Raw genomic sequence first — 16237 nt, forward strand, 5'->3', positions numbered from 1 at the left:
GCTCACACACGCTTGTGTCTAATTCTTTTTGTGTACAATCATGGCTGTATGCAGAAGGACCTCTGAGTTTCACATTTTTGAAAAACCTTGAAAAACCTTTTTATGGCTCCATGTTGGTGACAGCCGTGGCCACAGGCATTATGCTTTTAGATCATCACATTCCTGTGAACGTGATATCTCAAGAATGCCTTGAGGGAGTTTCTTCAAACTTGGCCTCACGGATGAACTGATTAGTTTTTGGTGGTGTTAAAATGTTAAGGTCACTATTTCTGGCCATAACTTAAGAACTCATTCACTAATAATGACTAAATTACATAAAAATGGCCAATAGGATAAAAAAAAATGATGAGGTACTGACATTTTATATCCCAAAGATCAAAGGTCAACTTCACTGTGACATCATAATGTTAAGTTCTCTATCACTTTTCTGTGCTTCTCTGTAAAAATAGTATCTAAGCATGTTTCTCACTGGAAATGATTCACTGCAATTACACATGTATAGTGATTACTTCAATTTTGAAAAAAAATACATTTAATGCCTTTTATTTAATTCATTTGAAGTTACAGGCCAATATAGTGATAAGTTCCATTACACTACATTATTTATGAGTCTGGACAGACATGGATCTAAACTGCAACTTGTGGATCTGTGATTGGTGGAGACATACATCTGCGAGGCTGTAATTCTATTCTTTTACTGCTCTGTTTCATACCATTGACAGCTGACTCCTCACTCTTCTTAACTGGCCACTAGGGTCTGCAAGTGATCAAGAACTGCTTCAATTTAAAAAGTTTGTTTCAGCACGGGTCAGTGTATGGTCAGAGTTATGTTGATGTAGGTGGAAGTTTCCAAATCTCTACTCAGTGCATTTGACAGTTTTGGTGGCATTGCAGTTGGTGCTTCACCATCTGTTGCCTGGCAACGATCTGCACTGTACTGAGTGCGTTCTTCCAGTTTAGGATTTAGATGCATTATTCTTATTCACATACAGAAGGAATGAGGTATTCACATAGAAATACAGAAACTGTGATATTTCTGTAATTAATTCCAGCCCCGAATCCAGATTCAGATTCAGACTATTGTTACTGATCTGCCAGTTGTCTGTCACTTATACTTGACAACTGCTGTCAACTGCTGGTTACCTGTCTCAAAATGATGTTGCAGAAATACAAGGACACAATTCACTTCCAGTCTTTTCAAACATTTAAAATGGAATGAATTGGAGTGTGTTTTTCCTGATTAAATCATCATCATTCATTTGCAGAGAGCACATTAACCAGATAACAACCAAAGGTTTCATTTTGTGGCTTGGCCAACTCACAGAATTTATCTTAATAAGCTAAATTTGACCAATTTGTAAGGGATAGTGACAAAGACATGCATTAAAGATAATTTAATTGGATAATCAGCCTGCAAACAGAATTGTTAGGGCTTGTCTTTGTAAAAAAAAAGGGAGCTTTGACGATATAAAGGGATGCTGTATTTTCATCTTGTAAGCTGACAGAATGTACAATTATTATAGAAAAAAGAGAAACTCAAGGTATTTTCTTTTTAATCTGAGGGGAGCCATGATAATTGATATGAGGCTTATAGGTGATGACATGTACTGACATGTTTCAATAACAGTCCCTGCTTTTGAGCTGATTGTACATCTTTCTGACTCCTGTGTTTGTCTTTGTTAAGGTACGAGTATCTTCACTGTGTATGAGGCTGCGTCACAGGAGGGTTGGGTGTTCCTCATGTACAGAGCCATCGACAGTTTCCCTCGCTGGCGCTCCTACTTCTACTTTATAACTCTTATTTTCTTCTTGGCCTGGCTCGTCAAGGTTAGAACCAGTCTTTCCCCGCTGCACTTTTCATAATGCTTTCAGCTCCCTTGGCATAGCAGCAGGGAACAGCTGAACACCAAAAGGTTTTGGTTAATTGACATAACATAATCTTTCACCTACAGGCGATTTGCCTTTGTTAGTAGAATGTTCTCTGGCTAATGAGAGGATGAATGTCACGTCACATATAGTGAAAGGAAGTCAAGAGATGATCCTGCACTGGGTCATTTATTTTTAATTGTCATAACATTCTCACTGTCTTGGTTTCACTTTCTCTCCATCTTTCTCTTTTGCAGAATGTGTTCATTGCAGTCATCATCGAGACATTTGCTGAGATCAGAGTGCAATTTCAACAGATGTGGGGGTCAAGGAGCAGTACCACCTCTACTGCTACAACACAGGTACAACCACCACACTCAAAGACACACATCCTGACAAAGTTGTGTTACATGGACAACTTAATATAATGCTTAAAGGCATAATATGCATAATTTTCCTAAAAAAAAACAAAAAAACAATGTAGACTCATAAACATAATTTCTTTCAATCATCACTTTTGCCCCACTAGATGTGTATGATGATGGCTGTATCTGCAGAGATCCTGTCCTCTGCCTGTATTTACTTATTTTTCCTCATTATTTTGCTGTTGTTTTGGAAGCTTTACCAGCTCAAAACATTTGTATTTGATGTCCTAGGGATGAGACAAATCCTAGTGATTCTACCTTTAAATCTGACCTGATTCTAAACATTTCTTGGACATGGGCTCTCTCCAAAACTGGTCATCTTAGTACAGAGTGCAAAAAAATGTGTTTATTCATCAAAATTCAGTTCATCAAAGTTGCATGAATTCAGGAGAATCAAAGCATTGAACACAAACACGTTTTGACAGGAATGGTTTTCTTAAGGGTTACAGGAGTGCGTGGTCATCAATAAATACCTCCACTTACATCAAAATTGGCTGCTTAAGGGCCCCTAGACCAACGGATGTAAGACCAGATAAGATCATATCTGCTTAATTATAGAATAAGCCAGATAAAGTGTTTTTTAATTGTTTTTAATAAAGCAGATTAGTCAGATTTACCCAGCCAGCCTGACAACAGGTTAGGTTGCAGGTGAAAGCTTGCTCCATACATCTGATCCTTGTGATTTGAAATTTCACCTGTCCATAGAGAGAGGACTCACCTTTCTTCATTGCACTTCTCCTGGAATCAAGTTCTTAGATAGGATGGGGTGGACTTGCTGGCCCAGGATGTGAGGCATTCAGCTGGTGTGGCTATACATTTTGGGCCAAAGACTTGACTGATCAGTGTGGTTTTTGTTATACTATCAGATCTGGATGAAGTGGTGGGGAAGACCTGGTAAACCCAAACATGTCTTGAAGGTGATTTTGGAATCTCTGGTTGTTGCTAGGGCTGTCTTGATGACAGAACTTCCTCTGCGGTTATTTAGGTTGGCTTTACAGTGCAGTATGCTGTATTAACACCTTTCAAAATGTTTTTGCAAATTACTTCATTTTTATAACTGAAGAAATTTGTTGCAATATTGCTAAGTGTAAGGTTATCTGTGAGTCTCACCTGTCTGCCCATTTAGCAACTTTATAGTCTGAGCAAGCTAGCTGCTTGGTACTAGTCATATTTACACAACAATGCAGTTGAATTTCTGCAGTTTGACCATTTCTTTTCACATGTAGCTGCATGTGGAATATCCATCAATTAAATTTACATACAGCAGCAAGCAACACAAACACACACATACACACCAGCGACAAGGATCACACAGCTGAGCCAGCAAGCGTCGGTAACAACAAAGCTGATGCAGCTCAGACTGTAGTATAAACTTTCATAAAAAGCAATATGAAAAACAGTTACCTGCATCGATCTACTAGTCTTTTTTGGTTGGCTTCAAATGAGGCTTAATGGTCACAGTTTCTCTTGACTGTCCCTCAATATCATAACAAAAGCCGGGAGATTGTCTTCACTTTCAGCTAAGCAAAGCAGACTGACTTGTGAGTCTAGAGCATCACCAGGTAGATAGTTGTGGTAAAGATCAGGTTTAGCCTGGAGGGGAAGCTCTTGATTTACCACTCAGTCCCAACCAGTCGTAAAGGTCATGAGCTCTGAGCAGTGACCGAATTGTGATGGAAGATGCAAGTGGCTGAAATTAGTTTATGTCACAGGATGTCTGGGGTCACCCTTAGGGACAATGTAAGGAGGATGGACCTCTGAAATGAGCTAGGAGAGAAATTGCCTACTTGTGGTGTTTAGGCATCTTATCAGGATGCGTCCATGATGCATCACTTTGAAAATATTCTAGGCGTATCTAACTGGACCCAGAACTAAAAAAAAACTAGAGGGATTCACCAAGATGAGCTGGAGGACATGGCTGTGCAGAAGGACATCTGGTCTACTTGGCTTTGCTTTACTTTGCCTAGCATCATGTATATATGCAATGTTTGTAGTGGTGATTTAGATTCTTCCAAAATTATCAAATGTAAAGTAAAGAAGACTTTGCATTATATTGAGTTTCATGCATCAGTCGTTCACATGAACAGATTTAATGTTAGATTATGCATGCAAACAATTCCAGAACTTTTGTGACATTGATCAATACTTTTGTGTTTCCCATTTGGTAAGAACTGAATATCTGAGTGACCCAGACCACATACAAGCCAGTACACACAAAAGCCAACTCACGTTTTGTGCTGTGAAATATTGATAATGAAGAAAATTATACTTTGAGAACACAGAAGAAAAAATGTTGTATACCTTTATATTCATTTAATAATTTTAAATGTTATACTCAAAGATTGATTAAGTTACTGAGACAGATTCTTCAAATCCTGTGTGCCTCAATTTAGATCAGAGGCAAAATAATGATCTAATTCACCTAATCTGCAAGTACTTGCCACTCGGTTTCATGGTCTTCCAGGGAGAGTTTGGTGATAGGTCTGACAGACTGCTATTAACGCTTGATTACTCCCAAATGGACGTATACATAGACAGCTACGGACACCAACGATGCACTGTGCCTTTTCCCAGTGTTATCAAATTAGCAGCAAAGTATTACAAACTGCTGCAACTGTGCTCATGTGAACATCAATGCTCCATCTCCATCATCTAAGATCAAATGCAAGTCATCAACATCACTCAGTAAGAACAGATTTGTCTGTCAGCGCATGTTTCATGAATCCCACTTAGGATTTTCACATTGCCCTCATACTGCTGTGTTTAAGAACAAATATGAGAGAAAATCAGGAGAACATTCATGAATGAGGCGCATTGTCTGCATGAGTGGTGGGGGTGTCCCTGTGGCTCAAGGGAGAAGACACTGACCATGAACCGCAATGTTTCATTTCTCTCCTTCATTTCCTGTCATCTCTCATCATCATTGCTATCTAACGAACGCATAAAATGTCCCCAGAATAATTTGATTCAATAAGATAGCTAAGGTTGCAATGGTTAAGTTTTTAATAAAATCAACATGAACCACTAAGTGAGTGACAACCCCAAAGTTTAAGTAAAATAACTTTGGCAAATAAAGGACATTTGTACTAACAACTTTAATATTTACAATTGTAAAATAGCATCTTGGATTTTACTTTTTTGTCTAATATAGACGTTGAAAAGAAAATTACAAGACTGTTAGTTCAAAAAGTGTTTCATGTGCTCATATTTTCTTCCAGTTTTCATTGCCTGTAAAGCTCCATGAGTTTAGGCATAGAGGGATATCCACAAAAGAGACATAATAAGGAATACTGACAGACTTAATGGTCTAAAAATGCATTCATTCTCACAAAGAAGTCGTTTGGGTGAGGGTAAAGCAATAATAATAAAATGGTTTGACAGTTTTTGGAGGTTCATCCTATGCCTGTAGATTTCTCACCATCATACAGGCTAGACACCACCCATTTATACTAGTGATTATCGTTGGCTTGACTTTTTTTAAAGTGTGAACATTTAGCTGTCTTACACATGTCCTTGTAGGTATGAAAAGAGTTGTTTCTCAGGTCTTGATTAATGCTTACTTTTATCTTGATGTGACAGGCATTTGACTGTCTCTTCTACACTTACAGTAGACCACTCTGAATAGATAGAAGAGGGTTGAGAAGTGTGTTAGAAGAAAATTTAGGAGTAAAGTGTTTTTAATTTATAAAATAAAGATGCAATATTAAACTACATATGTCATAAATATGACAGTAGCCAATTAAAACACGAATAAATGCAACAATAAATAAAGGACATGGCAGGTGGATGTATGGATCTGCATTTTTATTTTGCAAATGTTTTGTTGATTAAAAGATACGCTATTATTGTTGTATTTCTGAAGCATATTTGAATTTAGGCTATATGTTTGGATTGGATTTGTTCAGAATTCCCTTTTAAAAATGACATTTTTAATAATGATGGAAAACATGCAGTGATGTGTTTTCTGTGTCGTTATCGCCTCTCAGTCAATAAATAAATAAAAATAATAATAGTAAAAATAATAAAATGACATTTCTTGCAAAGTCATGAAGCTGAAACCTATTCCTTTAATCATGATGGAAAACAGGCTGGTGCCACTGGCATGCATGTGCTGCTATGACCTTGAAAACAATTAGTCTTTCTTTCCATTAGCAAAATTAATTGTAATTACATCGTCATGCCCCAATCTTTATCATAGAGGGGGAAAAACTAATTAGCTGTGGTGTATCACTTAACTGTCAATCACAGAGGCTGAAACAATATGCTTTCCTCTTCAAGCTCCCTAGAGAGGAAGGCTGGTTACGGTGGCCCTGAGAGACTCAACCGATGCCACACTTATTCCTTGACTTTGCTATACTGTCTCCAGATTATTGAGGCTTTTAATAGAGATTAGGCTCTAAAGCCTAAGTGTGTTGATAAAATGACAATGGATAAATCCACTTTTGTTTCACAGGATCAAGCTTTTTGTTCCATATTTTGATGAGTGGAGTAGTAATTAAGGACTGAACTTGAGGTTGAATAACACTGAATTCTACTTTGGCTTGTCTGAAGTTAAATGTTATCAAACCTGTGTCTTTGAAATCAGTGCTGTAGATAGTATTTCCTTTGTCATGTTACATTAAAGCCAGATGACAAAAGCTATGGATTGTGCACCATGGGCTTGGTAGGATGTGATGAAAATGTGACAGGTATAAGAAAAAAGTTGAAACGAGGGGAGAAACTTTTGTAATTAATGAATAGGATGATTAATGAGTGGTTGTTACAACCCCCAAGTTGGGCTAGGGGATGAGGGGTGTAACAATAAATAAATTTAACCGGGAGATAAAGGACTGGAGGAAAACTGAGACAAAAATGTAAACAATGGTTCTTTTATTAGCAAATTATGTGTAAAATTAAGTTAAATTAAATAAAACAAAAGTTAACTTAACCTACTAAAGTAATCAACACACACACGCAAAAGACAACAAGTGTCCATGCTAGCCAGGGAGGCTAACAAGAACACAAACACTGAAGACAACGAGTGCCTTTGCTAGCTGGCGGGGCTGAGTGCCCTTGCCAACCATGGAGGTTAACACGCACATGAAACACAAAGATAAGTGACTTCACTAGCTGAGAGCGCTAGCAAAGCACTTGTCAACCGCCACGAGTAGTCTAACCTGCTGCTGCAGGATTAGACTACAGACTTGCAGACTGTAGTCTGCCGAATGGCCCACTGGCCCTGACTGGCTGCACTCTCCAGGCTTTTAACACCCCAGGTCTTGATTGCAGAGTGACTGCACCTGATGACAATCACTGCAACCTGCAAGGGGGGAGGGGCAGAACCTGGGCAGAGGAGAGTACGACAATACACACTGTGGCACGTAACAGTGGTTGAAAGGTTTCTATATAGTAAGAAACAAGCAACAGGTCTTTGAATAGGCTGTGTGATGCAACTGGAAGTTTAAACCTTCAAATATCACTTGGTGCTCACAGTTGTGTTGGATCATTCTCACCATTTCAGAAACTACAGATGATACAAAGTGATTCAATATTGTACCCAGTGCATGGAGAAATGTGAAGTGAATGTAAAAGGATGGCGATTTATGGCTTCTTCTTTTTTTTTTTACCTCCCCTGAAGCATCTCAACAAATATGACCAGAGAATGAATCCTACTGACTTTGGTCATTGCCCAACTTTTCCCCCTGTCACAGCATCTACTGGAAGCATTGGAATACAATTTGTGTGGTGGTGTATGATACCTTAACTTTTCCTGTAGTGTCACCATGACCTGAACAATTCACTGAAATTTTATCAAAATCACAATATAGCCGAGTGCAATACCCAAATTGTAGGAGCAGAATTTTTTTTTGATGAAAGTGACATGTCACAACATAGCGTTATGAATTGAACACTGTGGCGCTACAGAGAAGCCCTGGCCTACAAATTACATTCTCCAAAAGTAAGGGAACATGCTTGTTTGGTATAGACTCCAGGACAAATCACATCATTGTCCTTTTTATTTTATTTATTTATTTTCTTTTTTCAGTGGAAAGTGAAAGTGAAAAAATTACTATTCATGCTGAAATCCTGATTCACATCGCAAGAACATAATTGGAATATATATTTTTTACATATTGTTCACCCTTAGTTGGCATGTTTTTGGAGGTTAAATGTCTCCAACAACCCAGGATAAGTTGTAATCACTTTCATGATGACTTTCCATCATCAGGTCAAAATGTTATTTTAGTGGTTTAGTTTATGGATAAGCTCTTGCAAACACAAAGTACAGCCAAGGCTGATGGGTGTGCCATGCATATTAGCATGGTCATTCTGAGCATGCCAGTACGCAGACAACAGCATTCAGTTCGAAGCACAGTCTCACAAAGCCACTAGCATGGTTGTAGACTGTTGGTCTTGTTAAAATATTAGCACATTGCATCGCTAACTGAAACTAATACTAACATTATTTGACATTTTGAAACTGGTTGTCCTGATAAGGCTTTTTACTTAGTTGTTGTGTTTATGTTTTAGCAAAATGATTGGTATTCATGAGTGAGCCAGCTGTCTTGTGAGTTTTAAAGTCTCTGCTGTGATATTGGTTTGTTTTTATTTCTAGTGTTACGTCCTTAGGCCTACATACTGTATTTAGTAGCTACCATGCTGTTTTTGTGTGGGTACGACCCTCTGCATGTGTGCACGATGCCTTCAGCTTTTTTTTGTGGCCACAGATGTTTTATGAAGATGTAGCCAAAGGGTGGATGTGTGTGTGTTTGAGTCTGGCCCAGTACTTTGAATGGTGTGCAGGGTTTCTTTGTGTGTTCTGCCCCTCATGTGCTGTCCTTGTGCCACAGATGTTCCATGAAGACGCTGCTGGGGGATGGCAGCTTGTAGCTGTGGACGTCAACAAACCACATGGCCGAGCGCCTGCCTGCCTCCAGGTAAACACAGCACATTATTAATATGCTGTTGATGCTGCCGGTGTGAAGTGTCTCTCTGTCTCTCTCTCTCTCTCTCTCTCACACACACATACACACACACACTCATAATTCTATGAAATATGTTCAGCCTATGTGAAAGGAGGCACTTAAACATACCTGGCATATAAAAGCTGAGCTGTGTATTTGTGTAGAGCTGTGACGGTATGGATTTTTTCCAGTGAAAAAGCAACATATTACCGCAGGACGATGGTTTACCACAAGTGCCTACAGTAATTGCATTTTATTGCACTTTATTGAAAGATACTTTCATAAGCATAGCATGTCTCCTTTAAGTAATAGGGTAGTGCATAACTGTGTGCAGTGTGCAAGTGAGGCAGAGGGATGGATGACTGATGGTGCCCGTTTGTAGTGGAGCAGAAAATTAAAAGTAGCAGTAAGTTTGGCAGTAAATGTACAGTGCAGGTTATAGTTTGTCAGTTAATAAACGCGGCAGCTTCTCAAGACCAAGAAAAGTCTCGTCCTTTATTTCCCAAACTGAAGAAGTGATAGGGTTAACCCTGAACTAAGCTGAGCAGAAAACATTAAGCTAATGCTGATGTTAGTGTTATACCTCAACATCTGCTCTGGTGGGATCATACCCTTTCAGAAGCTGTGTAATCCAGCCTTGGTCTGCAGTGTCCTTTTGGAGATGTGGTAAAAATAAATCCATAATTATAAATCCAGTTAGGTAGTTACTTACTACTGCACTACAACTTATTGTTAGTGAGTTGCTAGTCACACACTGGTAACCCTAAAGTGCCTGGAGTCTGTTGGCAAATCAGAGACTGTGTTTCTGACTTGTGTGTGACAGCGCTGACATGGATATATTAATAGATCAGTGTGCTGATCTGAACATGAGATTTACTCTCTTACTTTACTAAAATTTGTGGCTTTGAGCCCAACCCCACATCATACGACTGTGATATTGCAGTATTGTGGTTGTCGTCACAGCCCCGTGTGTGCATGCACTTGTGTATGCAACACTTTCCATTGTTATTTAGATCTCTCTGAAATGCTTTGTATTAATGGAGAATCAGTAAACCTCATCTATTTAACAAGTGCCACAGATGCACGCAGTATCACCTCATTGTTTCCACATTTGTCTGTGTCTTCAATGGCTGTGTCAAATGACTAAATGATGGGATTTTGAATAAGGGAGGCTCATGTTTGATGTGTAGAGCTGCACTAATGATGTTGCTCCAGTGATAGATGAGTTTTAAATGACGTCTACATGATGGACGCCGCTGCTGCCTTGTGGTCAGTGTGATCCAAATGGTTGGGCTTTAAAGATAAGCTGAAAGCAGCAGGCGTTGCTTACAGCTGGCCCACTGTTGATAGCGGTGTGGTGTAAAAGGCTGGGCCCTTGCTGTGAGAGACTGCCAATAGAGTCTACGGCTATGAGAGGGAGGATAGCTGTCAACAAACCCTCATGGAGAAAACACTGTTCCAGAGCTAAGCTTGAAGGAGGCACACACAAACAGAGCAAGGAAGAGAGCACAAATAAAAATAGAGAAATGGGGTATAGAAGAAGGGAAGACATGAGAGAGAAGAGAGAGAACGTGAAATATGCAAGATTCCCATTAAAACAGCATGTCCCCCAGAGCCTCATCATCAGTTGGAGGAAAGATTTAGATAGAGGGATAACCAGAGGGATAAACACGGCTGACTTCCCTCTGAGCCCCGTGCTCCATTACATGGAACACCCAAAGACTGTTTCATCTGCCTCATTCACTCATACCAAAATAGCTTTGTTGTCATCCTGTGCCACCAAGAAGACCACTTCTGACAGTAGAATGAAAGGTTAACAGATTGACAGAGAGGCATTAGGCCATGTTCAGACCAACAATAGCACTGAGTCAAAAGACACAACTTTCATTTCTATGAAACTGCTGTGTTGGCAAGGTAGGGCCCCCATGCAGAAGGCTCCGACATAACAACACAGGGCTGTCTGGCAAAAGATTTTAACCTGGCTTAATGTTTGCCACAATTCAACATCATCTGGCCACACATTGTATTACCTTAATGCATTCAAGCACATTCATGTAAATTACATAATTCTGCTGTTCACCTAGTGATTAGGATTGCAATGGTATGAAATGTTTTACATGACAGTAAATGACTAAATCATGTTAGATCTGTTTATTTTGTAAGTTGTTTTATCAGTTACATTGACCCCTAAATCTACAAAAGGAACATTTTCACATTTTAACATGGTTAAAATGCTAGACCTTTGTTTCATATTTTGTTGGCTTGTGTGCTTACATTATTCCAAGTGTTTCTAACAGTGTTCAAATGCAGAGAAATTGAATTTATTAATTGATAATAATTCAGTAATTTATTTATGGTAAAAATGAAAAATGAAGGGTGTTCTTGGTTGAACAAATGCTTTACTATAGTTTTGCAAATTAATTTGTCCTGATAGCCATGAAGCAATTTTTTAAAAGAAGTTGCATAAAAAGTCTTCCTTAAAAAAAAGAAAATGGCATCCAACATTGAGCTTGCAAATTTTAAACACCTTGTTTCACCTTCCACCTCCAATTGGCTAAGAATGTAAAAGAACTTATGGTGGGCACAAGTGCAAATGCAAAAGGCTATATAGAGCCCCTGTTTGGGTTGTGTACTATGAGCTATTATAGAAACATAGCGGTGTAACATGGCAGACTCCACTGAACAGGACTTGCGCCCTTTGTGGATAAAAATGGCTCATTCTGTGGTATTTGTAGCATTTCTGGCATATATGCCTGAAATCCCTGTACATCTTATACAATGGACCCCTTCAATTAATCTCTCTTGAAATATGATAACTCTCTAATGATATAAAGTCAGCTAAAACTGTGTAATGTTATTGTACCTTTGTACTCATGGATTATTGATGAAGCTAGTCAAAACTAGTCCTCTTACTAGTACCTAAAGCACCTGACCCATACCTAGGCAGACCCCCCTTTTTTTCACACATTGCTATTTTAAGTCTGAACACCGCCTTAAGGATACAGAATTTGTGGGCCGACTTCCTGTGAGACGGACTGAGTAGCAGAGTGTTTTAGTGGGTCAGAGTGTAGAACAACTCACACATGGACCGTTTCAGCTCTGGGCAATGGCCCAGAAATTGTGATAGATGTCTCCTGTCAGAGAGAGCCTGACACATGAAAGGCGCCATAGAAAGAGAGGAGTATAGAAAGCAATAATCGTATTATCATTCATTCTTTTTATAAAGGGAGTATATTTCATACTAAGACCCATGTTACACCAGATATTTATTGCAATGCTACAAGGTTGCAGAGTGAAAAAATAGGATAAAAGAGGAGACAGAGTGGTCAAAGAATTCGTGAAGATAAGGAGGCAGAAGGTATTTTTGTTGCATTGGGTGTGTGATTCACTTGTAGTCTGAGTTGTCTTGATGCTCAAGCAAGTATTGTTTTTTTTTTAATCAGTCACATGCAAGTGTGTATGATTGGGTAAGAATGGTTGGGACCTGTCTCAACCAATATCCAGGGATCACTGCACTGTCCTCCAATAGTTTGTTCAAAAATCCACTGTTGTTTCTTAGCATCTAGTCGACATGTCAGCTAGTGTGATTCAGTAATGTGACACAGACCCTGTTCTAATTATAGACGCAAAACAATGTGTTTTTACATTCTGACAGATTGTGTCCCTCTCATTGTGCTTCACACTGGTTACCTATCACCGGTCTCTTTTTTGTTTTACTGCCAGATATTTGATGTATGAATTAAGCAACCAGCGATGATTATTCAGACCACCAACATTAAGATGGTGAGAAAAAAAACAAATGATTGATTATATGACATCTTCTACAAGAACTATCACAGTTACTCAGTTAAATAAGGTATCTCTTTATTTGCACTGTTATCCCTCTTTTTGTCACATGAGGGACAGCAAAGTACCATTTTTGTTGGATGTTTTCATTTTGGTTGTTATTGAAAATTGGTCTCTGCTAATAAGGAATTTACTTTGATTTAACAGCCACCTTTCAAGCTTAGAATATCAGTATTTGGCACTAAAATCCACATTTTGGGTGAAGTTTAAAGTACTTCAGTTGTCAGTTAGATTTCTGCCTACTTGATGATTCAAAGTGTCAAGTAAGAGGCAAACAATAATCAAGTGGTGTAAAAGCTGAATAGTACAGAGAGTGACTTTGACACGCATCATATAGCGCTTCATTTCAAAAGCCATTCATTGTTTTCAGTTGCCAGTCACATACTGACAACATTTTGTGGTGTGTCAAGCCATCAAAGCACTCTGAAAATGTTGTGATTTTCTGATGGTGTCAGGAAACCACAAGATATAACCCAGCTGTTCAATCAGAAAAAAAACACAAGGGCCTCTTTAAAGAGAAATTATAAGTTTCTAATGTTTTCTGTCGTAACAGATTTTCAGTTGGACACTGTCCATAAATTAGTTTAAGCTAAGCGTGGTTTCATGCATTATAACATGGCATGGACTGCTCATAATGTGCTCTGATAGCTAATGAAGAGAGAAATGACAACTAGAGAAAACATTTGTGCTACAGATGGTAGTTTTATCATCTGAATTACCCACATGTTTTAGCATTTTTTCAATTGGCTTTATTTTCCGTTCTTAGATGAGGTTGGTGTGATGTAAGCACAGCCCGCATAGAGATGGGACAAGCTCGTTTTGGCCCCATCCTGGAGAACGTCCATCTTGAGAGTGACTTGGCACAGCTCAGTGCATTCAAAGTGGTAACCGAAATTCAAATTAGCATGCCATGGTTTGACTCAGCACAGTAAAAAATGCCAAAGGCAGAGCCCCATTAGTTATAGTTTTATGCTACTTACAAAAGCAGAAACTACACACAAAAATATATAAAACAAATGGTGATTAAATCATAAAAATCTAACTATTTTTGATTGTGAGGTGGTGGGCCTCACAGCCTGGAGAAGAAATTATAGTGGAGGTACAATTTTTTTGGCCACCCTGGTTAAAAAAGTCGCCCCTGTTGATGCTGTCATGGCGGGTGAGAGAAGGCACGTCGTATTATTGTGGTATCATTTTTGATTAATGATAGATACCCCCGTCTGTCTTCTTCTTCTTGCCGAACACCTTATTCTGCTGCTTTTTCACCCATATCAGAAAGAAAGCAGTGTGAGCTCAGTAGGCAGGTAGAGTAAAGACAGGCAGCGGAGATCCAGCCTGCAGGGCCATCTGCGAGTGTCGGGGAAGTGAAGTGTGAGTTTCTGTTCTGCTCTGCCTGGCTCCAGAGTAATTGGCCGTCAAATGATTAAAATGTTTCGGGGCTGGCAGGTGGGCGCTATCTACAGACAGGCGGCCTGTGTGTGTCCTCCTGTTTGTCTGCTGTTACCTAACCCGTATCTGTCCGACTGTCTTTTTAACCACCTCTATGTGTCGGGTCAGGCCTCTGTGCGTCTAACTGTCAGTCTGTTGATCTGTCTGTTGACGTCTGTCCATTTGTGCACGTGTGGGTGTGTGTCAGTCTGCGTCTGTCTGGGTCCAACGGGCTGCAGCAGTTGGAGATAACACATAATTGATTAACCACCTGCTCTTGTTGGAGACAGAGAGGAAACGGCAGCTTCCCCTCCTAAGGGGCTACAAACCAAAATAGCCCTCAAAGCAGGGAGTATCGCCATGTTTCTGTCTCACTCTGACAGTTGTTTTTCAATGTTTTATTAATCTTACAGTGATAGTCCTAAGTCTCATCACTAGTCGCGCTTTTCCATTGTAAGTTTTGGCCATGCCATGTCAAACCATGCCATGCTGATTTGTTTTTCCATTACTACTTTTAATGTATCAAGCTGTGCCGAGTTGCACATGAATTGCAGCATCTTTGGAGTGGGTCCAAAGCAAACTCCACCCGCCTCCGAGTGGGCTGTGACATCTCGCCTACTGTAGCCAACCCATGACGACCCCCAACTCACTCCTCCTAAAACAAGCATATGTCATCTCAGCTTATGTGCAAGAGCAGAAAAAAAAAGTTTTCTAAAAGTGTCTGTATGTTCAGCTCTCAGTACATTTGTGACTTCTAAGTGAATCCCTGAAGTTTAGTTTCTCTCTTGCATCACCGTTTGTACTTTTAGGTATCTGCTTTATTGATGAAAACTGATGCAAACCTGACATTTCCTGATTTAGCAGCTTCATAATAAAAGCCTTTGAATAACAAAAAAATACAGGACTTTAAGTGTGAAGAATTTATAAGAAAAGAAGTGTTTGATCACAGTTTAATGGCCACTCAACTTGAGACACACCGTCAGGCAGGCAGATCTGTTGCAATGGAAATGCCAATCTCTGCCATGCTGGGTTGACGTGCTTAGTCACACTGAGTCAAGCCAGGCCAGCACATGTGTATGGAAAAGGGATAAAGGAAGTCATTATACCTGACCAAGAAACAGTCTGAAACATAAGCCCCAATAAAACGTCAGCTTGTCATTTTACACACAAGATATAAACAAACAAGATATAATGTGTTAAATAGTGAGATTTAGAGGTGCATGTAGGGACATTTTTGGCTAGTTCTTTCCTCATTTCCAGTCTTCATGCTAAGCTAAGCTAAGCTAATCATTTGACCATCAACATATTCTATGAAAGGGGTATAAATTTGTTTGTCCCATGCTGTATTTGCATCCCACAGTCTGTGTCTGCTCAAAGGACAGTCAGTTGGCCTAATGCCAGAATGTATTTGTATTCTTATTTTAACTTTCTCTTACTTTTTTTAATGATGGACTTGTACAAGAATATTTTTTCAAACTGATTGAAATCACACTGGTATAACTATTCACATGGATGCTAAATAAAATGATCTGCGTAAGCATGTGTGTTTACATGCCCCAAAAACATTAATCAGAATATTGATTTTTTGACATTCATAACTGGTTCCACCTGCTTTGTCTAAGTGTCTAATCTGACAGAAATACAAAACAGAAGAACAAGTGGCTCTGGTTTGCCAACCACCAGTGAACAAAGACAAAGAAGAATTTTTACATCCAGTATTTTTTTAAG

At 39.2% G+C, this 16237-nt stretch overlaps 1 protein-coding gene across 3 annotated transcripts in view; it reads left to right on the forward strand.

Annotated features, from left to right (window-relative positions):
- nalcn (sodium leak channel, non-selective) overlaps positions 1 to 16237 on the forward strand; it is a 95741-nt gene that overhangs the window by 19030 nt on the left and 60474 nt on the right. For all 3 annotated transcript variants that reach the window (XM_084724865.1, XM_084724867.1, XM_084724866.1), the window contains 3 exons: positions 1685 to 1827; positions 2124 to 2228; positions 9122 to 9208. In XM_084724865.1, coding sequence (XP_084580991.1) covers positions 1685 to 1827; positions 2124 to 2228; positions 9122 to 9208 — 335 coding nt within the window. The remainder of the gene's footprint in view (positions 1 to 1684; positions 1828 to 2123; positions 2229 to 9121; positions 9209 to 16237) is intronic.

Source organism: Lutjanus erythropterus, chromosome 8, assembly GCF_056507025.1.
Source record: "Lutjanus erythropterus isolate fLutEry1 chromosome 8, fLutEry1.hap2, whole genome shotgun sequence".
Classification (NCBI taxonomy): Eukaryota; Metazoa; Chordata; class Actinopteri; order Lutjaniformes; family Lutjanidae; genus Lutjanus; species Lutjanus erythropterus.